General features: G+C 46.9%; 1 protein-coding gene across 2 annotated transcripts in view; it reads left to right on the forward strand.

The window, feature by feature from the left end:
* The first annotated feature begins 1,199 nt into the window (after positions 1-1,199).
* OTOP1 (otopetrin 1) overlaps positions 1,200-23,127 on the forward strand; it is a 48,132-nt gene continuing 26,204 nt past the window's right edge. Inside the window, exons 1-2 of one of the 2 annotated variants that reach the window (XM_070791801.1) lie at positions 1,200-1,641; positions 15,588-15,724. In XM_070791801.1, coding sequence (XP_070647902.1) covers positions 1,227-1,641; positions 15,588-15,724 — 552 coding nt within the window. In that variant the 5' untranslated portion in view covers positions 1,200-1,226. Of the gene's footprint in view, positions 1,642-11,083; positions 13,751-15,587; positions 15,725-23,127 lie in introns of those variants that run through there. The other variant, XM_070791800.1, reaches the window with a different exon arrangement.

A 23,127-nucleotide genomic window follows, 5' to 3' on the forward strand; every position in this document is an offset into this window, starting at 1 on the left:
GTCTCCGGGGCGCTGGGCCCTCTGTTACTGCACTGTGGCTTGCTGTGAGCCCTGCCCACCCTCCCCAGGCTCCATCTCCCCGCCAGCGGTGCTTCCCAGCTCCTTGCTCTAGCCGAGATCTCAGGCTTGCCTGAAGACTTCCGGAGAGGGACACCTGTCGGACAAGGTCGGGCGGTGGTGGTTGGGGGTGGGGGGCGGAGGGAGCTGAGGGAGGGGCCCTGGGCCTCGCGTTCCAGGGAGGACCCGTGGGCAGCCCCCAGCCCCAGCTCGGCTCAGTCCAGAAGCAGCTCCCCATGCTCCTGCAGGAGGGAGAGAGATGATCTTTTCTTGGGAAGTGGCTCCCGTCTTTATCCGTTTCTGGGCATCTTCAGGCAGACACACAGGGACACCAGGCAGACGGGCGAACAGAGACACGAGCAAAAAAGACACGCCATCTCCATAGTCATAGATCTAGGGACGGGCGCTGCCACTCTGTCCCATCCTTCCCGCCCCAAGCAGGCACACCCAAAGACTGACGGGCCAGACAGAGACCCCGCACAGAGCAAACAGACCACAGAGACACGCAGGGACGAGGACAGGCAGACTCACGCGCACGGACACCTTCTGGCTCACCTGGGCTTCCGCGGGCTGCCACGCAGACGCTGAGGCACCGGAGCCGCGCACGCACCCTCGGGGCTCGCGGTTCCCTCGCTACCACGCCCCCGTGCCTACCCTCTTCGGCCAGCTGTGGACAACCCCTCGCTCCCCCGCACGCCAACTCCGGGAGCCACCTGTCGCCCGGGCAGGGCTGGGTCAGCCGGCGTCGGCTCAGGGGACAACAGAGCAGCGGACGGCGGGCGGGTTCGGACGCGCTGGGCTGGGGAGCGGGAGGACGCGCGGCCATCGGGGCAGGGCTGGTGCCCAACCAAGGCATCGGGGGCCCTGCGTGGGTCCAGGGTGCTGGGAAGGGTTGCCCCAGACCTTGCGGAGGGAGGGGAAGTGGGCAGTGTGCATAGGGGAGCGCGAAGAAGCTGGGGTCAGCGGGGTGGGGACGTGGTAAGTGGATTGGGTGAGCGCCTTGACCGAGGGCAGGGGGCAGAAGGCGGGAGAGCAGGTGTCCGCAGGTGATCAGGACAGGGGGGCTGATCGGCCGAGGCCCCTCGGGGCTAGGGCAGGGGAGGACGGGAGCAGCGGGTGGGGCGCAGGTCGCAGCAGTCCCCAAGGCTAGACTAGGTGAGGGTCACTCAATGATGCCCGAGGGTAAAGGGGCGCCTGCCGCTCCCCTGAAGGCTCCGAGCGACTCGGAGAGGGGCTCCTCCTGGCCAGCGGCCCGCCCGCCGCCCCTGTTCTTGGCTCCGGGGTTCCGGGGATCCCCGGGTTCCCCGGCGCCTCGGCGGGGCGCCGTCCGCGAGAGCTTCCCGCAGAAGCTGGCCGAGGCCCTGAGCAGCCAGTACGCGCTGAACGTGTTCGTGGCGGGGCTGCTGTTCCTGTTGGCCTGGGCCGTGCACGCCTCGGGCGTGGGTAAGAGGGACCTGCTGTGCTTCCTCACGGCGCTCATGCTGCTGCAGCTGCTCTGGATGCTGTGGTATGTGCGCCGCAGCTCCGCGCACCGCCGCCTCATCCGCCTCAAGGACACGTACGCCGGCGCGCGCTGGCTCCGCGGTGAGTCCCCGACGCAGCAAACCAGCGGGCGGGCGGCCGAGCGCACAGCGAAACCAGCCTGCTCGCCCGCTAGCTGCAGCCCCGCGGTATCTGCGCCCTCGCTCCCTTCCACCTCTCTCCTGTAGTCTTCTCTGCCTCCGTCTTCCTGTCCATCTTTTCTGTGCCCCCCTCCCCACACCTTCACTTCTCTTCTCTCTCCCTCCGCTTTCAGGCTCTTGCCTTATATTCCGACGTTGGAGCTACGGTTACAGAAACCTATTCACATCTTTCTTTCCTTATTTAAAGCCCTGCCATGGTTCCACTGACCCCGTGACAGAGGCCACACTCCCTATCCTGGCGTTCAAGGCTCTCTCTGATCGGGTCCCAGGTGACTCTTCAGTTTTATCTTCTTTGTCCTCATTCTGTGCTCCAGGCTCAAAGGCTTTAAGTTCCCGTCACAGTGTCTCATTCCTCCAAAGATCTGGCCCCAACGCCACCTTCTCCACACACTTGGCAGGAATTACTCCTCACTCCCATGGGCCATGGACGGAGGAGCCTGGTAGGCTGCAGTCCACGCGGTCGCTAAGAGTCGGACACGACTGAGCGACTTCACTTTCACTTTTCACTTTCATGCACTGGAGAAGGAAATGGCAACCCACTCCAGTGTTCTTGCCTGGAGAATCCCAGGGACGGGGGAGCCTGGTGGGCTGCCATCTATGGGGTCGCACAGAGTCGGACATGACTGAAGCGACTTAGCAGCAGCAGCAGCCCATGGGTCACCATGGCTCTATGTAGAGCCCTTTTGGCCTTTGTGAATTTCTGCCTTGTCTTATGACTAGTTGGATATGAGCCTGGTCATCCAGATGAGATTTGAGGTTTCTTAGGCTCAGGGACTGTGTCTAGATCATCTTGCCTTTGGAAAAACTACATACAACTCCAGGGTGGCCCAAATTCCTGCTCTGAAAGTGGTTGTTTCAGAGAGGTTCATGGTTTTGAGATCCTATAAATGGCAGTGAATCCAGCGCCATAGCAAACAAACACGCAAAAAGAATGGAATGTTGCTTTGAGGCTGTTGACTTAGGCTCAAAAATATCATACACAGGCTTTGGACCGTCACTTCTCTGTAGTGGCAGAATCTTCCCTTGGTCTTTCCTTCACTTCCTTCCTCCTCCATCCTCTGTTCTTCTTTCTTCCCTTCTTCTTCTCCCCTCATCCAACCCTTCCCTTCTCCTCCATGCCTCCCTTTTCCATCCACCCTCCTTCCTTCTTTCCTTTCTCTCTTCCTCCCCCACTCTCTCTCCTTCCGTCTTTTCTTTCTCCCACTCTCCCCTCCTCCTTCCTTCTTCTCTCACTCCCCCGCTCTGCTCTTCCTCTCTCTTCCCTCCTCTCTCTTTTCCTCCTTCCAGGAAGACTCTGAGCATTGCGGCCCCAGTCAATGCATCGGTGGCGCTGCCATGTTCCAAGACTAGGAAGACAGAAGGAGGAGTAGGGTGGGAATGCAGAATCAGGGCTCCTCCTGTGGATGTGTTACATCTGAGATGTCCATTAGACATCAGGCAGAGATGGAATAAAAGAGGCAATGCCGAGAGAGCACCTAGTAGGTGTTCAGTAAATGGTGTGGCTGTTTAGACACTCACCAAGTTGTTCCGTAGTAACAGAACTCTTCAGGTGAGGCATGTGGATGATGGAGTGGTGCTGACTCTGAAGGCATGGCGCCATAACTCAGCTCTGTTACCCTTACCTTTCTGAGTCCCAGTTTCCTCATCAGTAAAGTAAGAAGCATGGCTGCCTCTCAGGGAAGGAGCTGGGAGAAGTTGCCTGAAAGGGGTTTGCAAAGCACTGTCCACCCCTGTAAATGAGCTGTGGTTTATCAGAGAAGCAAGAGCCTAATTGCCCCAAAAGTACTCTAGGAGTCCACAGTGCCAAAGGGAGTGCCTTCAGCCCAAGAAGGCACTGAGGTTTTCCTTGGAATCCCAGCTGGAAAGACAGGTTTGACTTAGCTCTGCCCTGGCTTCTGTGTTGGTCTTGGAAGTCTGCAGCTCTGACAAAAAGCCAGCCTGTGGAATTCTGGACCCTGAGGTTTTCCAGAGAAAGTTTTTGGGTCTTGGTAAGAGCTGTGAAACATTTCTTTGAGCAGAAGACATTCTGTCTCACCTACCGCATATGAGAAAGTGAAGACTTTTTTGGGAACAAAAGTCATTGGCTGTCATAAAAAATCAGCAGGAAGGATGAATTATCCATCCAGCTCCTCTATTTGCTGAGTAAAGAGACTGATTTCTTCTGGAAGAAGTGTCAGCAGCAGGACATCTCATGCCAACCCCGGTGCGCAGTGACAGGAAAACCCCCCGAGCAGCTGTTTCATCCTAATTACCAAGGTCTTGTTTCTGTTTCTGGTCTCTTGAAGGACTGCAGTGGTGAAGTAAGGTTTCTTTTTTTATTGGTTTCTGACCTGTCTCAAGCCCAGAGAAGTGTTATTAACACAAAATCATGGCAATGACGACAATAGGACTAATAGCCACGTTTATTGAGTGTGTTTGGAATGCTGGTTAGAGGTATTGTCCCAGTCGTTTGTCACGGTGATGCTTTCTTTGTGTGTGTGAATAATCACTCCCAAATCTAATCCTTTTAAAATGAGATCAGATTTTTACGGAGTGCCCCCCCCCTTTTTTTCTTTCTTTCATTTCTTTTTTTTTTTTTTTTTAGCAAAGAGGGCTTAGGAAAAGATTCATTGGTTGCTTCTCTGCCCTCTCCTGAACAATAATTGATTAGCTCTTATCATTACTTCTTTTTTTCTCTTTCTTTTTTAAAACTGAAGGATAGTTGATTTACAGTGTTGCACCAATCTCTGCTGTACAGCAAAGTGACCCAGTTATACACATATAGACATTCTTACAAAGTGCTTTTTTTACTTAGAATGAGGTGCATCTGTGTACATAGCACATTGCCTCTCAGTCTGCTCTGAGTACTGTGGTTCTTATCTGTTAGGGGCAAGGTGCATCTGGAAGACATGCCCAGGACAGGTGGCTGTAGAGATAAAGGTTGGGATGCAGTGATGGAGTTAAGAAAGAGGCCGTCTCCATGTGTGAGAAATTGAAGGTTGCAAAAACAGATGGTTCCAAGCACCTGTGTGAAGAGAAGCGCGGCCCATCGGGGATGGTGGCAGGGAGCAGAGGAGGAGAGAGAGGCAAGGGATGAAGGCTATAGGACCCAAGGATGCAACAGTCTCTGAACACAGGGAGCCCACAGTCTGGCAATGCAGCCAGAAACTCCTGGAGGATGCTTGGCAGGATTGCAAAACCCAGCGTGCAGCCCTGCAGCAGTGTCTGTTGCGGCTAAGGAGGGAGCGGTCAGGGTGGGTCCCCATGGGATTCCAGTCCACCCTGCTGATTTCAGGGCGGATTCAGCAAGTTCATGAATGTGGCACTGGGCTTCAGGTTGGTTCCCTCCTCAGGATGCATATTCATTTCAATCTGATCACCTCAGGCCTCTGCAGGCACAGACCCTCCAGACCCCCCTTGTTTTCCTGGGCCTCTGTTCCTGCTGCGGGTATAGTGAGCACGTGTCAGTGGGCCCAGCAATTCTTCTCCTGTTTCTTAAACAATAGTCCTCTTGAGACATAGTCCACATAATCTACAATTTACCCACTTAAAGAATCTGCCTGCAATGCAGGAGACGTGGGTTTGATCCCTGGGCTGGGAAGATTCCCTGGAGAAGGGAATGGCAACCCACTCCAGTATTATTGTCTGGAGAATTCCATAGACAGAGGAGCCTGGCAGGCTATAGTCCATGGGGTCTCAAAGAGTTGGACACAACTGAGCTACTGACACACACACACACATACACACACACACAAAGTGCACAAGCTGATGGGTTGTGGGCGATTCACAGATATGTGCAACTATCACCACAGTCAGTTTTTAGAACGTTTTATCATCTCAAATAGAAGCGTGTGCCCTTTAGCTCTTATCCCCTGATACCTCTTACCCCCTGAGAGCCCTTACCCCATATCCACCCCAGGAACAGATAACCGTGAATCTACTTTCTATCTCTAGATTTGCCTGGCTTGGACATTTTAGTGAATGGAATCACCTAATATGTCATGTTCGTGATCAGCTTCTTTCACTTAGTGTAGTATTTCCAATCTCACAGCGGTTCTTGAGATGGATGTTATCACCTTCATCTCCTGGACCAAGAAGCTAAAAGGGCATCAGGGGGAGGGTTGAGCCCCTGTCAACGGAAACATTCAGACAGAGTGAGAAAGAGAAGAGGGCTGAGTTCCTTGTGATATTAGAGGGCGACAGAGGGGCAAAATCCCTCACTTCCATGTAACTTCTGTCCTCTCCACCCAGCAGAGGGATCTTTGGAACATGCAGAGAATAACAGAGCCCACAGCATGGGGACACCTTTTGTGGTGGCTGGGCAGAAACATTGATCCAGTTTGGTTCAACAGCCTGGACCGAGCTCTGGGGCACTGGTTGGGTTCTGGGGACAGGATGCTCGGGTGTGGCCCCTGTATAGAGAGCTGCAAGAGGGGGCGAGGATGGTGCAGACAGTGAGGGGTATCAGAGCACGAGGGCTAAGAGCTCCCCGCCCCACCCCCCTGCATGTAGCCTCACTTTTCTGCCTCAATTTCCTCATTTGTAAAATGGGGAGGATGATACCCCAATGTGTGTGCGGAGGTGCTTCCCTGGTGGCTCAGCAGTAAAGAATCTGCTGCAATGCAGGAGATTCAGGTTTGACCCCCTGGAAGAGAGCAGGGCAACCCACTCCAGTGTTATTGCCTGGAGAATCCCATCCCCTGGATAGAGACACCTGGAGGGCTACAGTCCATGGAGTTGCAAAGAATCAGACATGACTGAGCAACTGAGCACGCGTGTATATATAGGGAGAATATGTAGGGTCTTAGGAGGCTACCTTGAATTTAAAAAAGGATAAAAGAATACACAGAATATAAAAAACAGCATGACAGTGACACCCAGCAAAATTCTGGAGCAGGTGAAGATGCAGGGGTTTTTGAGCGATTTCCCCAGGAAAGTGAGCGACTATCTCCTAGGCTCAGCCTGGGCTCACTGTGACAGAGTCTTGCCTAATTGCACGCATTCTCTCACATGTGTTTTTTTGCTTTGTTCTTTGGATGGGATTTCTGCTCTAGTAGAAAATACAAACCTCCTCTCAGGATTTCAGCCTTACAATGCAGCTGCCTAAAAAGCTGATGCTGATTGGGCACTGATTGGAAAGGAAGTCAGCTGCAAGTGGAGTGTCCCCCATTGAGCATCATGTGGGTGCTGCTAGGGGGTGGCCCCAGGAGGAGTGAAAGGGGTGTACAGACAGTCCAGGAGAGAGAGGATGTGGAGATGGTAGGGGGTTTCCTAGGAAATGAGAGTCATTTTTTCAGGGAAGCCTTTCATGTTGCCTTCAGACCAGGTGGGTCTTCTGGGTTGTATGTTCTTATAACATCCTGTTCACTTTCTTCCTAGCACTTCTCAAGCAGGAGGTTGTGTCATTCAGTTTGTTGATCTAACCAGATGGTGAGCTCTTCAAAGCAGAGACCCTGTTTGAATGCACTTCCCATTATAACCTGAGCTCCTGGCACACTGCCTAACATGCAGTGAGTGCCCGTTGGTATTTACTAAATCATCAAATGGATGAATGGATAGTTGAATGGATGGATGAAGGAATGAGTGAATGATGGCAGAATTGCCAGGAAAGAGAATGGTAGTTCTGGGGTGCTGTCGTAAGTTCCATGTGGGGAAGAGCATTCTAATCTAAGCAGAAGCTGGTGATGCAAGGGGTGAGCCTCCCAGCCCTGGGCATGTTCAGGTGGAGACCAGACAGGTGCCGGTCATGATGCAGTGGGAAGCATCCTTGCATGAGATGGGGGATGTAGACTAACTCTGTGGCACCTTCAACCTCCAAGAGTCTACAGTTCAAGATTCTAGACCCCTAGGAGGGCTCTGGGCAACTAACACAGTGGAGGGGGTCTCCCCTCTGCCAACACTAAATATTTTAGGATTATTCTCAAGTAATGTGGCTACAGAACCTTCTAATTGGCTCTACCTAGTTAAGTGATGATAATAAGCATTCAAACAGGGTCTCTGCTTTGAATCCTTGTAGAAGTTTTTTATTTGTGGGACACTGTTCTGGGTGCTTTCCATGTCAGGCCTCATTTAATCTCCTCCACACCCCTAGGAGACAGTTGACCTTATTAATCTCCTCTACACCCCTAGGTGAGATAAGAGATAAAAAAGCCTTCCCCAGTGATCAGTGCAAAGAAATAGAAGAAAACAATAGAATGGGAAAGACTAGCCATATCTTCAAGAAAATTAGAGATACCAAGGGAGCATTTCATGCAAAGATGATCACAATAAAGGACAGAAACAGTATGGACCTGATAGAAGCAGAAGATATTAAGAAGAGGTGGCAAGACTACACAGAAGAACTATACAGAAAAGATCTTCATGACCCAGATAATGACAATGGTGTCATCACTCACCTAGAACCAAACATCCTGGAATTCGAAGTCAAATGGGCCTTAGGAAGCATCACTATGAACAAAGCTAGTGGAGGTGATGGATTCCAGCTGAGCTATTTCAAATCCTAAAAGATGATGCTGTTAAAGTGCTATACTCAAAATGCCAGAAAATTTGGAAAACTCAACAGTGGCCACAGGACTGGAAAAGGTCAGTTTTCATTCCAATACCAAAGAAAGGCAATGCCAAAGAATGTTCAAACTACTGCACAATTGCACTCATTTCAGATGCTAGCAAGGTAATGCTCAAAATCCTTGAAGTTAGGCTTCAACAGTACATGAACTGAGAACTTCCAGATATTCAAGATGTATTTAGAAAAGGCAGAGGAACCAGAGATCAAATTGCCAACATCCATTGGATCGTTGAAAAAGCAAGAGAGTTCCATAAAAACATCTACTTCTGCTTTATTGACTATGCCAAAGCCTTTGACTGTGTGCATCACAACAAACTGTGGAAAATTCTTCAAGAGATGGGAATACCAGACCATCTTACCTGCCTCCTGAGAAGCCTGTATGCAGGTCAGGAGGCAACAGTTAGAACCGGACATGGAACAAAGGATTGGTTCCAAATCAGGAAAGGAGTACATCAAGACTGTATACTGTCACCCTGCTTATTTAACTTATATGCAGAGTACAACATGCAAAATGCTGGGCTGGAGGAAGCATGAGCTGGAATCAAGATTGCCAGGAGAAAGATCAATAACCTCAGATATGTAGATGATACCACCCTTATGGCAGAAAGCAAGGAAGAACTAAAGAGCCTGTTGAGGAAAGTGAAAGAGGAGAGTGAAAAAGTTGGCTTAAAACTCAACATTCAGAAAACTAAGATCATTCCATCCGGTTCCATCACTTCATAGCAAATAGATGGGGAAACAATGGAAGCAATGAGAGGCTTTATTTTTTTGGCCTCCAAAATCACTGCAGATGGTGACTGTAGCCATGAAATGAAAAGATGTTTGCTCCTTGGAAGAAAAGCTATAACCAACCTAGACAGCATATTAAAAAGCAGAGACATTACTTTGCCGACAAAGATCCATCTAGTCAAAGCTGTGGTTTTTCCAGTAGTCACATATGTATGTGAGAGTTGGACTATAAAGAAAGCCGAGTGCTGAAAAATGGATGCTTTTGAACTGTGGTGTTGGAGAAGACTCTTGAGAGTCCCTTGGAGTGCAAGGAGATCCAACCAGTCAATCCTAAAGGAAATCAGTCCTGAATATTCATTGGAAGGACTGAAGCTGAAGTTCCCAAACTTTGGCCACCTGATGGGAAGAGCCAGCTCATTGGCAAAGACCCTGCTGCTGGGAGAGATTGAAGGTGGGAGGAAAGGGGATGACAGATGGTGTCACCAACTCAATGGGCATGAGTTTGAGCAACCTCTGGGAGCTGGTGATGGCCAGGGAGGCCTGGCATGCTGCAGTGCATGGGGTCACAAAGAGTTGGACACGACTGAGCGATTGAACTGAACTGAACATCCCTAGGAGATAGTCAATCTTATAATCCACATTTTACAGATGAGGAAATGGAGGCACAGAGAAGTTAGGAAGTTGCTCAAGGTCATCAACAATAATAAAGTGGTAGAAAATGGATTGAAGCCAGGGATTTAGCACCTACCATGGCACTCTATGTTCTGTGCTTTTATGACATAGTGGATTTTTATCAACATGCAAGGTGATGTTATAAAACCAAGCTTGTCAGTTGTGCAGTTCAGTTCCTCTATGTCCTGTCTATGTCTGCTGGATCTGTCTGGTTCTGAAATCTTTCACTCAATTTTTTTTTTTTTAAGTAGCAGTTAAATACACAAAACAAAAGGGATTTTATTTGGGTTGTTTGATTATTATGTCTTCCTCATACACGATGTCTTTCTTCACATGTGATGATGAAGATGGGAGAATTCTCTGTCCTGAGAATTACAGTGAATCTTAAATCCCGTGTGGTCTGATAGTAACACTTCTCTACCTCATTTCTTTTAGTTTGTATTGCCTACTTCCACTTTGTCCACCTCCCTCTTTTCATTGTTGTCACTCAGTTAAAAGTGTGTTTCATGTAAAGATCGTATAGTTAGGTTTTGGTTTTAATTCAGAATTCCCATCTTTGTTTACTAATTAATGGGAGACTTAGATCATTCTAATTGTAATGATTTATATTCTGGATTTTGTTGTTTCTTTTTTTCTTTAGGATGATTATAATGATTTATGTTACATATTGTTGACTCATTTGCCTTTTCCAGTGTTTGCTCTTTGGAGAACTTGAACATTCTACTATGTTTTTCTACTCTATTAATGACTAGCTTACCTTTCCTCATTCTCATAATCAGGTACATATTACTTCATTCTCACCACATTGCTTCTCACTCCAAGATCCTCCCATTCTTCTCTATTCCAAAGAGATTAGACCTTTAGAATGCATTTGTTTCCCTCGTTTCCCCTAGTACCCATCATTTTACCATGAGAACTTTGAAAAGTTGTTCTGCTCCTCACTCAGTCCATCCCCAGCTTTAGTCTGTATCACAAATCTTTAAAGAGCATGTAAATTACACATTTCCAGACAGTTTATCTTCATCCATTTGGATATAACTTCTATCATCTTCTTCTTATTTCTATTAAACTGGACTATTCATCCATTCACTCATGCATCCATCCATAATCCATCCATCCCTCCTTCCATCATCCATCATCCACTATCCATCCATCCATCATCCACCCATTTACACCCTCCCTCCCTTCCTTCTCTCCTTTCTTCCATTATACATCCATCCATCCCTCCTTCCATCATCCATCCATCCATCCATCCATCCATCATCCACCCATTTACACCTCCCTCCCTTCCTTCTCTCCTTCCTTCCATTATACATCCATCCATCCCTCCTTCCATCATCCATCATCCATCATCCATCATCCACCCATTCACACCCTCCCTCCCTTCCTTCTCTCCTTCCTTCCATTATACATCCATCCACCTCTTCAGTCTGTTGCACAGTTTATCACTCACTGTTTCTCCCTTTCCTCTTCATCTTCCCTCGCTAAGAGGGCTCCTGATTGTTTGGTTAAAGCCCTTTGTCAGGTGAGTTCTGTGGATATTTTTCTCCCAACATTTTTTGTCAATTCAGCTGTTACCTTCTCAGAGAATCCTTTTCTGACCCCCGTCGTCAACCTCATGCACTTGGCACTTTCTGACATTTCTTCTGTGTTTATCACTTATTTGCTTATTTTCCTGTCTTCCCCCCTAGCAGGTTAAACTCACCAAGGACATATACTTTATTGATATTTTTATATCCCAAGTGCCTGGATCTTATTTGAACAACAAAGAGGTGTCAAACAATTATATTCAGCATATCTTCAAACATCTTTCTGTCTTTTGCCCTGACCCGTGGGCACCATCTTGCCTGGGAATAGGGTTTCTCAACTGCAGTCCTTTCCTTGCAGTGGACTCTAGCTACTCTCCCACTGGCTTTGGATTTTGCACGATGCAGATGAGAAGTTTGGTGCCAGCTCACTTCTCTGTATCTTCTGCACACCCCAATTCATGCAATGTTATGTGTGTGTATTTTTGTTTCTCCAGCGATCTTATTTGTTTACCTTTGAGTGCCTGGCAAAATGCCTCATGCATAGTGTGTGTGTGCTCTGTTGCACAGTCCTGTCTGATTCTTTTTGACCTCATGGACCCCCTGACCCCATCAGGCTTCTCTGTCCATGGAATTGCCTAGGCAACAATAGTGGAGTGGGGTGCCATTTCCTCCTCCAGGGGACCTTCCCCACCCAGGGCTTGAACTCATGTCTACCTGCGTCTCCTGCATTGGCAGGCAGATTCTTTACCACTGGGCAAATTGGGAAGGCCCTTATGTATAGTAGGAGTCCCTAAAACATTTGTTGTAGAAAGAAATGGATGGGAGGATGGATGAAGGAAGGAAGGGCTGCAGGAATGTGAGAAGGCATGTGATGTTCTTATCACAACTCTTGAAATGTCAGTGACAGAGATGTCCCAAATCAGTGATTCTCCAGGTGGGGTCCCAGGCCAACAGCATACGCTCTACCTGAGAACTTGTTAGAGATGCAAATTTGGACACCCTGCCCCAGACCTATTGAATCAGAAACTCTGGGGGTGGGACCCAGTACTCCTTGCTTTAACAAGTCCTCCAGGTGATTCCGACCCAGGTTCAAGTTTGAGAACCACGGCTGTGGACTAGTCTCATTTTATAGATGGCAAAACCAAGACTAGGAGCTTGGGATTGACCTGTCTGAACTCACACATTCTGTCCGTGACACAGCCGGGTCTCCAGAGTTACAGCCGCTGCCCTTGCCACCCAACCAGCCTGCCTCACTTCATCTGGCCATTTCTCTTTGTCATCAAAAGGAACCATGCATTTGTCAAACTGTTTCAAAGCCCTGGGATTGAATCTCCACTCCTGTGAAGTTTCTGATTTCACTGGGGGTTTTTCCAGAATTTGGAAAAAAAAAATGTGACTTAGAGTTGTTTCTCTAAGGCTTTGAGCAGTGGAAAGGAGCCAGGCGATTGCATTACTCCTCACTGGAGGCTTCTTAGGCCGGAGCTGTAACATTAGAGCTCCCTGTGATGGCCCAGGCCCTCCTCTCTCTCTTGCCATAATGCATGTCACACACGATCTGGTTTCCTGCTTTCGTGGGAGAGAAGGTATGAATGGTGGTTGATGTTGGGCCAGAAGAGGGACTGGGGACTTTGGCCTTGATCAAATCTCCACAGTTATGCTTTTCTTGCTACTTTCTTCATTTGGCTACAAGTTCCTTTTTTAATGTATTTTGCATACTCCTTTCCAGTCTTATTCATATGCCTGTTTTTGTTAGTTTTCATTTGCTGTCAACCATGGCGGATGTACCATTAAAGAGTGTTTCCTTTCTCCATGTCACCAGCACAGCATTGTACATGCCACGACTATAGACAGGTCCCTGTCATTCTTAAAAAGTAAACTTTCTATTGTAAAGAAGAGTTGCAAAGATAGTACAGAAAGTTCCTGTATACCTTATCCCCCTTACTTTTATTCTTTAACGAGCGGGCTTTTAGGATCAAAGAACTGAGATATTTTGAGCAGAACAATGACACTCTTAGATTGATCATTTTGCATGGGAAAATCTTCCAGAGGACTTCTTTTGTTTTGCCCAAATTCTGTTGAATGTACATCATTTGTCAGACCCCAGAATATGCCTGAGGCCTGTACAATGGTAAACAAGTCATAATGTTTTCTTCTAGTTTTAGCTCCTGAGGCCAATAGTAGAATTTGCTTTATATATATTAAAATTTTTTAAAATTGTGATAAAATAAACATAGCATACAGTTTACCAGCTTAATCATTTAAAGGTACAGTTCAGTGCTGTTAAGTACATTCTTTTTTGTGAATTAATTACAGTTAATGTTCAATACTCTTCCATCTTGTAAAGCTAGACGTCTGTATCATTAAATAACTCCCGATTTTCTCCTCCACCAGCCCCCGGCAGGCACTGTTTTACTTTCTGTTCCTGTGAATGCAACTACTCCAAGGAATAAGTGGAATCATCCAGCATTTGTCTTTTTGTGACTGGCTTATTTCACTTATGGACCTTGAGCTCCATGATGCCCTCACGGTTCGTCCAGGTGGTATCACGTGTCACAACGCCCTTCCTTTTTAAAGCTGAATCATATTCCACTGAATGGACATGCTGCATTTTTATCCACTCATCCAATGATAGACGCTTGGGTCGCTTCCTCCTTTAGGCACTTGTGAATGATGCTGCCATGAACGTGGGTGTCCACGTATCCCTTTGTGCCCCTGCCTTTGATCCTTTGGTAGAAACCCAGAAGTGGAATTGCCAGACCATGTGGAGTTATTGTTTTTGATTTTCTGAGCAACTGCCATACCGTTTTCCACAGGGGCTACACCATTTCATGTTCCCATCACCAGTGTATAAGGACTCCGGTTTCTCCACATCTTTGTTATTATTTTCCATCTTTCTTCCCTTGCTCCCTCCTTTCCTGTCTTCCTTCCTTCCCTCCTCCCCTTCTCTCCCCTTCCCCTTCCCCTCTCCTTCCCCCCGCCATCCTTTTCCTCTCTCTTCTTTTTTGGGTAGTGGCCATCCTAATGCATGTGAGATGGCATTTCATAGTGATTTTCATTTTCCTTTCCCTAATAGCTAGTGCTGTTGAGTGTTTTTTCATGTGTTAAATATTCATTTACATATGTTCTTTGGAGAAATGTCTATTCTAGTCCTGTGCTTATTTTTTTAAATTGCTTTTTTTAATAAAATGGTTATATTGTAGTTCTTCATAGAATCTGGATACTCTCACCTTATCAGATATGTGATTTGTGAATATTATCTTTCATTCTGTGGGTTGATAGTGTCCTCTGATGCCTAATTTTTTTTTTCATTTTAATGTGGGCTTCCTCTGTGGCTCACCTGGTAAAGAATCCACCTGCAATGCTGGAGACCTGGGTTTGATCCCTGGGTTGGGAAGATCCCCTGGAGAAGGGAAAGACTACCCACTCCAGTATTCTGGCCTGGAGAATTCCATGGACTCTATAGTCCATAGGGTTGCAAAGAGTCAGACATAACTGAGCAACTAATGTAACTATTTTTTATTTTTGTGGCTTGTGCTTTTGGTGTCATATCCAATAAATTATTGCCAAACCCAACATTATAAGGATTTTTTCTTATGTTTTCTTCTAAGATTTTATAGTTTTAGGTTTTAGAATAAGTCTTTGATTCATTCCCTGGTGGCTCAGATGGCAAAGACTCTGCCTACAATGTAGGAAACCTGGGTTCCTACATCTTTCATGACTGAAAGATTAACATTTTTCATTTTGAGTTAATTTTTATATATGCTGTAAGGTGAGCATCCAGCTTCATTTAAAAAAAAATTTATTTATTTGGGCTTCCATGGTGGCTCAGATGGTAAAGAATCTGCCTGCAATGCGGGAGACCCAGGTTTGATCCCTGGGTTGGGAAGATCCCCTAGAGAAGGGAATGGCTACCCACTTCAGTATTCTTGCCTGGAGAATTCCATGGACAAGGAGCCTGGTGGGCTACAACCCATGGAGTTGCAGAGTCGGACTGAACAATTGAACTAACACACACATGCATAGACACACAAACACACACATTTATTTGGCTGCCATGGGTCTTATTAGATGCGATAGAAGGGATCTAGTTCCCTGATCAGGAATCAAACCCAGGCCCCCTGCTTTAGGAACACAGAGTCTTAGCCACTGGATCACCAGGGAAGTCCCCAGCTTCATTCTTTTGCATGTGGATACTCAGTTTCTCAGATTCAGTTTTTGAAACAAATGCCATTTCCCAGTTGAGCCATCTTGGCACCCTTGTCAAAAATCATTTGAGTTTATATATGAGGGTTTAATATAATTTGTTTTGAAATGATATCAGTGCATACCAACACTTATATGTGTGTGTTTCTACCGCCTCTCCACCCCATTCAGGTAGTATCACATTGTTTGCAGTCATTACCATCATCCTGGGATGCCTTAAAATCGGGTACTTCATTGGATTTTCTGGATGTTTATCAGCCACTGAAGGAGTTTTCCCTGTCACCCATGCGGTGCATACTCTGTTGCAGGTAAACCACATGATGTTTGCTTAGGCTGCTTTGATATCTGTCAAGTGTATCCCAGGGTGTCTAAGATGGTCTCTTGGCCACCTCCTCTGTGCAGTGGGACTGTGTCCCCGTGGCCACTTTTGTGGGAATCTTAAGGGGCAAAACTTACACTGATGAGGAGTCAGGAAATTCAGCCAGGCTGGAGCCCATGAGAAAAGGCTTGGGGAATTTTAATTAACAGTTTTGTTGAGGTATAATTCACATCCCACACAACACACTGATTTAAAGTGTACAGTTTGGTGGCTTGGTATATTCATAGGGTTGTGCAACCATGCCTATATCCATTTTAGAACATTTTCATCATCCCCCCAAAAACTTCATGCCATTACAGTCTCTGCTCTGAGTCACTGAGACGCTTTTTTTTTTTTTTTTGATTTGTTTGCTTACTTGTGGATTAAAATCTTTAGAAATGTATGAGAATTTCTTTCTCAACCTTGGTCAACTTGGTGTGGCTAAGAAGGAAGGACTTGATATGTAATTTAAATCTGTAGCTTAGAATCAGAAAAACCTCATTTTGAAGAAGACCCGAGATGGGTCTCCAGCATAGCTTCCATTCTTGGCCGAAGTCCCTGGTGAAGGCTGTCAGAGTTGACATAACTGCAAAAGTAACAAGTAGTGTTTCTGTTGGACTTTTGCATTTCACTTTGTGTAGTGCTTTCAACACCTCCACAAGCACAGCTCTTGGATCGTCACACTAAAGACAGAGGACAAATGACTTGCCCAAAGTCACAACCAAGATGCCGTGATTCTTTTTTTTAATTGCAGTGTAGTTGACTTAAAACATTGTGTTCATTTCTGCTGTACAGAAAAATGATTCAGTTATTTATATATACATTCATTCTGTATACATACACACACTCATTCTTATGTTGTTGTTCAGCCGCTGAGTCAGGTCCAACTATGTGTGACCCCTGCCCTGCAGTGTGCCAGGCTTCCCTGTCCTTTACTCTCTCCCGGAGTTGCTCAAACTCATGTCAGTTGAGTTGGTGATGCCATCCAACCTTCTCATCCTCTGTCGCCCCCTTCTCCTCCTGCCCTCCATCTTTCCCAGCGTTAGGATCTTTTCAAATGAGTCGGCTCTTTGCATCAGGTGGCCAAAGTATTGGAGCTTCGACTTCACATTCTTATACATGTGTACATTCTTTATACATACATAAACATTCTTGCTGGTTTGCCTCCACAGAAGTCACCCTGAAAAGCCATGAGCTTGATTCAGCGATACTGCTATTGCTGAAAATGTTTCTGTATTCCCCCATTGAGGAATGTTCTTTAGGACAAATTTCTCACTTCTGAAGGCCAATGATACCATTTTTTAATCTTGGCACCCCACTCCAGTGCTCTTGCCTGGAGGATCCCATGGACGGAGGAGCCTGGTGGGCTCCAGTCCATGGGGTCACTAAGAGTCGGGCACGACTGAGCGACTTCGCTTTCACTTTTCACTTTCATGCATTGGAGAAGGAAATGGCAACCCACTCCAGTGTTCTTGCCTGGAGAATCCCAGGGACAGAGGAGCCTGGTGGGCTGCCGTCTATGGGGTCGCACAGAGTCGGACACGACTGAAGCGACTTAGCAGCAGCAGCAGCAGCAGCCTCCACCTGCATCCAGGTGACTGCCAGCCAGCTCTTGGTGACCTTATAATATTTCTTGAGATGGAACACATTCTCACAAGTGAAGCTCTTTGAGAGGATGTGCCTGGAGAGCTTAGCAGAAGTTTGTCTTTGTGGGAGCTCTGGAACTGGGCAGGCGCTCCCAGGGTGATTTGTGCAAAAGGGTCACCTTGACTTTTGAGAATTATTGTGGGCTGAATTGTGTCCCTCACATTCACGTGTTGAAGCCCTAAAGTCCAGGACCTCAGAAGGTGATTGTTCGGAGACAGAATCTTGGCAGAGGTAATCAAGGCCGAATGAGGTCACTTTGCTGTTGTTCAGTCGCCAAGTCATGTCCAGCTCTTTGCAACCCCATGGACTGCAGCCCGCCAGGCTTCCCTGTCCCTCACCATCTCCTGGACTTTGCCCAAGTTCATGTCCAGTGAATGGGTGATGCCATCCAACCATCTCCTCCTTTGTTGTTCCCCCTTGCCTCTTGCCCTCAATCTTTCCCAGCATCAGGGTCTTTTCCAATGAGTCAGCTCTTCGCATCAAGTGGCCAAAGTACTGGAGCTTCAGCTTCAGCTTCAGTCCTTTCAATGAATGTTCAGGGTTTATTTCCTTTAGGATTGACTGGTTTGATCTTGTTGCTGCCCAAGGGACTCTCAAGAGTCTTCTCCAGCACCAGTTTGACAGCACCAATTCTTCGGTGCTCTGTCTTCTTTATGGTCTGTCTTGGATGTCACTAGGGTGGGCCCTAATCTTACAGGACCGGTGTCCTTATGAGAAGAGGAGAGGAGAACACAGACTCGCAGTGTGAGAGCATTGAAGGGAGGTTGCCATCTGCAGGGAAGGAGAGAACCAACCTGCCAGTACCTTGATCTCAGACTTCTGGCTTCTAGAACTGGGGGAAAATTAGTTTTGGCTGTTTTAAGCCATCTAACCTGTGGTAGTTTGTTCTGGAAGTGCCAGCAAATGAATGCAGTTCATTCCAGGGGCATGCAACTCATCCCATCCCATGAGGAACAATCTTCTAGAGATTCCAGTGACAATGTGGAAAGCCTTAGGGGACCAGGAGAACTTCCTTCTGCCCTCCCACCTTCCCTTCCTCCCCCCCTCCTTCCTTCCTTCTTCCCCCAAATGACAAGCCCTGTGTTCAGTACTCTTGAGTCTAGCCATGGTCTGTTCTCTGTGGAGGAGTCAGTCAAGGGGGAGACAATCAACAAAAGAGACACTGCTGGCACCACAACTCAATGCTTAGATGAAGTCACCCAGGGATGAGGGAGAGCCAGGAAGGCCTCTCACTAGTTTTGAGGTGAGGGGTGTTTGTCAAGGAAAGAGGGGTGTGGCATGTCAGACACCATAACAGAGGACATTTGGGGGTGTGCAGCCCCTCCACATGATGGGAAGGAGATGTGTGGGCTGTAGGGGGAGGCGAGCTAGGGTGATGGGCCCAGACTGAGCTGTGATTTGGTGTAGGCCTTATAGGCACGGACTCTGGCTTTGGCTCACACCAGCAGTGTGACTCTGAGCAAATGTCTTAACTTCTCTGGGCCTCATGGTCTCATCTGTGAAACGCCTCCTTTATGGGGTTGTTGTGAAAATTAAAGGTGTGGTGTGTATACCTAGCACATTGCAGTGAGTGCTTGGTCAAGGCTGATGCCCGCTGTAGGAGCTTTGACTTTCCCACAAGGGCAATGGGGAGCCATTGAAAGTTCTGGGCAGAGGAAAGACCTGGGCAGACTTTCCCACAAGGGCAGTGGGGAGCCATTGAAGACTCTGGACAGAGGAAAGACCTGGGAAGACTTTCCCACAAGGGCAGTGGGGAGCCATCAAAGGTTCTGGGCAGAGGAAAGACCTGGGCAGATGTGGTTTTCAAAATATCACTCTGTCACTTGGTGGCTTGGAGATCTCTTCCTTCATAATTTAAGACATTTTGTCAGTCAGTCAATTAATCAATTTTTCTATCCTTACTGGATTCTGACTGTGTGCATTTGCTACATTAGATGATGGAAGAATAAAAAACATTACTTTTTAAAACAGACTTTTTGTTTTTAAATTGTGGTAAAGTACATGTAACCATAACATTTGCTGCCTTAGCCATTTTTACCTATTCGGTTCAGTTCAGTTCAGTTCAGTTCAGCCGCTCAGTCATGTCTGATTCTTTGCAACCCCATGAATTGCCGCACACCAGACCTCCCTGTCCATCACCAACTCTCAGATTTCACTCAAACTCATGTCCATCAAGTCAGTGATGCCATCCAGCCATCTCATCCTCTGTCGTCCCCTTCTTCTTCTGCCCCAACCCTCCCAGCATCAGGGTCTTTTCCAATGAGTCAACTCTTCGCATGAAGTGGCCAAAGTATTGGAGTTTCAGCCTCAGCATCAGTCCTTCCAATGAACACCCAGGACTGATCTCCTTGAGGATGGACTGGTTGGATTTCCTTTGAAGTCCAAGGGACTCTCAAGAGTCTTCTCCAGCACCACAGTTCAAAAACATCCATTCTTTGGTGCTCAGCTTTCTTCACAGTCCAACTCCCACATCCATACATGACCACTGGAAAAACCATAGCCTTGACTAGATGGACTTTGTTGGCAAAGTAATGTCTCTGCTTTTCAATATGCGATGTAGGTTGGTCATAACTTTCCTTCCAAGGAGTGAGCGTCTTTTAATTTCATGGCTACAGTCACCATCTGCAGTGATTTTGGAGCCCCCCAAAATAAAGCCTGACACTGTTTCCAATGTTTCCCCATCTATTTCCCATGAAGTGATGGGACCAGATGCCATTATCTTCGTTTTCTGAATGTTGAGCTTTAAGCCAACTTTTTCACTCTCTTCTTTCACTTTCATCATGAGGCTTTTTTGTTCCTCTTCACTTTCTGCCATAAGGGTGGTGTCATCTGCATATCTGAGGTTATTGATATTTCTCCCAGCAATCTTGATTCCAGCTTGTGCTTCTTCCAGTCCAGTGTTTCTCATGATGTACTCTGCATATAAGTTAAATAAACAGGGTGACAATATACAGCCTTGACATACTCCTTTTCCTATTTGGAACCAGTCTGTTGTTCCATGTCCAGTTCTAACTGTTGCTTCCTGACCTGCATACAGGTTTCTCAAGAGGCAGTTCAGGTGGTCTGGTATTCCCATCTCTTTCAGAATTTTCCACAGTTTATTGTGATGCACACAAAGACTTTGGCATAGTCAATAAAGCAGAAATAGATGGTTTTCTGGAACTCTCTTGCGTTTTCCATGATCCAGCAGATGTTGGCAATTTGATCTCTGGTTCCTATGCCTTTCCTAAAACCAGCTTGAACATCTGGAAGTTCACGGTTCACATATTGCTGAAGCCTGGCTTGGAGAATTTTGAGCATTACTTTACTAGCATGTGAGATGAGTGCAATTGTGCAGTAGTTTGAGCTTTCTTTGGCATTGCCTTTCTTTGGGTTTGGAATGAAAACTGACCTTTTCCAGTCCTGTGGCCACTGCTGAGTTTTCCAAATTTGCTGGCATATTGAGTGCAACACTTTCACAGCATCATCTTTCAGGATTTGAAACAGCTCAACTGGAATTCCATCTCCTCCACTAGCTTTTTTCATAGTGATGCTTTCTAAGGCCCACTTGACTTCACATTCCAGAATGTCTGGCTCTAGGTGAGTGATCACACCATTGTGATTATCTTGGTTGTGAAGATCTTTTTTGCACAGTTCTGTATATTCTTGCCACCTCTTCTTAATATCTTCTTCTTCTGTTAGGTCCATACCATTTCTGTCCTTTATCGAGCCCATCTTTGCCTGAAATGTTCCCTTGGTATCTCTAACTTTCTAAGAGACCTCTAGTCTTTCCCATTCTGTTGTTTTCCTCCATTTCTTTGCATTGATCGCTGAGGAAGGCTTTCTTATCTCTCCTTGCTATTCTTTGGAACTCTGCATTCAAATGGGAATATCTTTCCTTTTCTCCTTTGCTTTTCGCTTCTCTTCTTTTCACAGCTATTTGTAAGACCTCCTCAGACAGCCATTTTACTTCTTGCATTTCTTTTTCTTGGGGATGGTCTTGATCCCTGCCTCCTATACAGTGTCAAGAACCTCTGTCCATAGTTCATCAGGCACTCTGTCTATCAGATCTAGTCCCTTAAATCTATTTCTCACTTCCACTGTATAATCATAAGGCATTTGATTTAGGTCATACCTGAATGGTCTAGTGGTTTTCCCTACTTGCTTCCATTTCAGTCTGAATTTGGCAATAAGGAGTTCATGATCTGAGCCACAGTCAGCTCCTGGTCTTGTTTTTGCTGACTGTATAGAGCTTCTCCATCTTTGGCTGCAAAGAATATAATCAACCTGATTTTGGTTTAACCATCTGGTGATGTCCATGTGTAGAGTCTTCTCTTGTGTTGTTGGAAGAGGGTGTTTGCTATGACCAGTGCGTTCTCTTGGCAGAGCTCTATTAGCCTTTGCCCTGCTTCATTCTGTATTCCAAGGCCAAATTTGCCTGTTACTCCAGGTGTTACTTGACTTCCTATTTTTGCATTCCAGTCCCTATAATGAAAAGGACATCTTCCCTGGTGGCTCAGAGGTTAAAGCATCTGCCTCCCATGAGGGAGACCTGGGTTCAACCCCTGGGTCGGGAAGATCCCCTGGAGAAGGAAATGGTGACCCACTCCAGTATTTTTGCCTGGAGAATCCCGTGGACAGAGGAAGCCTGGTAGGTACAGTCCACAGGCTCGCGAAGAGTCACACACGACTGAGTGACTTCACTTTCATTTTCAGTTTCTAAAAGGTCTTGTAGGTCTTCATAGAACCATTCAACTTCAGCTTCTTCAGCATTACTGGTTGCGGCATAGGCTTGGATCACCGTGATATTGAATGGTTTGCCTTGGGAATGAACAGAGATCATTCTGTCGTTTTTGAGATTGCATCCAAGTACTGCATTTCGGACTCTTTTGTTGACCATGATGGCTACTCCATTTTTTCTAAGGGATTCCTGCCCGCAGTGTTAGATATAATGGTCATCTGAGTTAAATTCACCCATTCCAGTCCATTTTAGTTCGCTGATTACCATCTCCTGTTTGACCACTTCCAATTTACCTTAATTCATGGACCTAACATTCCAGGTTCCTATGCAATATTGCTCTTTACAGCATCAGACCTTGCTTCTATCACCAGTCACATCCACAACTGGGTGTTGTTTTTGCTTTGGCTCCATCCCTTCATTCTTTCTGGAGTTATTTCTCCACTGATCTCCAGTAGCATATTGGGCACCTACTGACCTGGGGAGTTTCTCTTTCAGTATCCTATCATTTTGCCTTTTCATACTGCTCATGGGGTTCTCAAGGCAAGAATACTGAAGTGATTTGCCATTCCCTTCTCCAGTGGACCATATTCTCTCAGACCTCTCTACCATGACCCGTCCATCTTGGGTGGCCCCACACGGCATGGCTTAGTTTCATTGAATTAGACAAGGCTGTGGTCCGTGTGATTAGATTGGCTAGTGTTCTGTGATATGGTTTCAGTGTGTCTGCCCTCTGATGCCCTCTCACAACACCTACCGTCTTACTTGGGTTTCTCTTACCTTGGACGTGAGGTATCTCTTCATGGCTGCTCCAGCAAAGCTCCTGCTCCAGAGGAGCTACCCCACGTCTGAGGTCAGGGGTGGCAGCCGAGAGGAGCAACACCACATCCAAGGAGTGGTGGCTGTGTGGGCACAGGAGGGCCAAGAGGAGCTATTTGGTTCAGCAGTGTTAAATGTATTCACATTGTCATGCAACTAATCAGCACAAC

Source organism: Bos indicus, chromosome 6 (assembly GCF_029378745.1).
Source record: "Bos indicus isolate NIAB-ARS_2022 breed Sahiwal x Tharparkar chromosome 6, NIAB-ARS_B.indTharparkar_mat_pri_1.0, whole genome shotgun sequence".
Classification (NCBI taxonomy): domain Eukaryota; kingdom Metazoa; phylum Chordata; class Mammalia; order Artiodactyla; family Bovidae; genus Bos; species Bos indicus.